This window comes from Camelina sativa, unplaced genomic scaffold, assembly GCF_000633955.1.
Source record: "Camelina sativa cultivar DH55 unplaced genomic scaffold, Cs unpScaffold05518, whole genome shotgun sequence".
NCBI classification, from domain to species: domain Eukaryota; kingdom Viridiplantae; phylum Streptophyta; class Magnoliopsida; order Brassicales; family Brassicaceae; genus Camelina; species Camelina sativa.
This window is the reverse complement of record NW_010926603.1, coordinates 1-557: the sequence shown is the minus strand read 5'-3', so window position 1 is coordinate 557 and position 557 is coordinate 1. Positions and strand designations below refer to the sequence as shown.

At 42.0% G+C, this 557-nt stretch overlaps 1 protein-coding gene across 1 annotated transcript; it reads left to right on the top strand.

The window, feature by feature from the left end:
- Positions 1-6: 6 nt before the first annotated feature.
- On the top strand, positions 7-553 carry LOC104774779 (flavonol synthase/flavanone 3-hydroxylase-like; the record flags this gene model as incomplete). The annotated part of the gene is made up of 2 exons (XM_010499233.2): positions 7-204; positions 374-553. Coding segments are annotated over 2 exons (378 nt in total), but the record flags the coding sequence as incomplete, so codon positions are not given.
- Positions 554-557: the final 4 nt, after the last annotated feature.

Here is a 557-nt window from a genome sequence, read left to right as displayed (position 1 = left end):
AACGGCACGCAAGTCATGGCCGTTAACTGCTATCCACCGTGTCCGGGTCCTGAGAAGGCGCTAGGCCTGCCGCCGCATTCAGACTATAGTTGCATCACCATCCTTCTACAGAACTTGGCCGGTCTTAAGATCTTTGATCCAATGGCTCATGGTGGTGGCTCTGGCCGCTGGGTTGTTGTCCCCCAAGTCACAGGGGTACTTAAGGTATGTTCCATCTGTTCCGGTTTAGACCTTAACCAAAATATACAATTTGGTTTCTTCCGGTTAAAAGATTCCAATTAAATTAAAAATGTCATTATCATTTTCGTAATTTCCATTAATTCTTTTTTTTTTTTTTATCACCGAAAGCAAATGCTAATTTTTCTTTAATTAGGTCCATATTGGTGATCATGTGGAAGTGCTAAGCAATGGATTATACAAGAGTGTAGTTCACAAAGTCACTTTGAATGAAGAGAATACGAGAATCTCCCTCGCGAGCTTGCATAGCTTGGATATGGACGATAAGATGAATGTACCGTGCGAATTGGTTAACGATGAAAATCCGGTACGGTACAAAG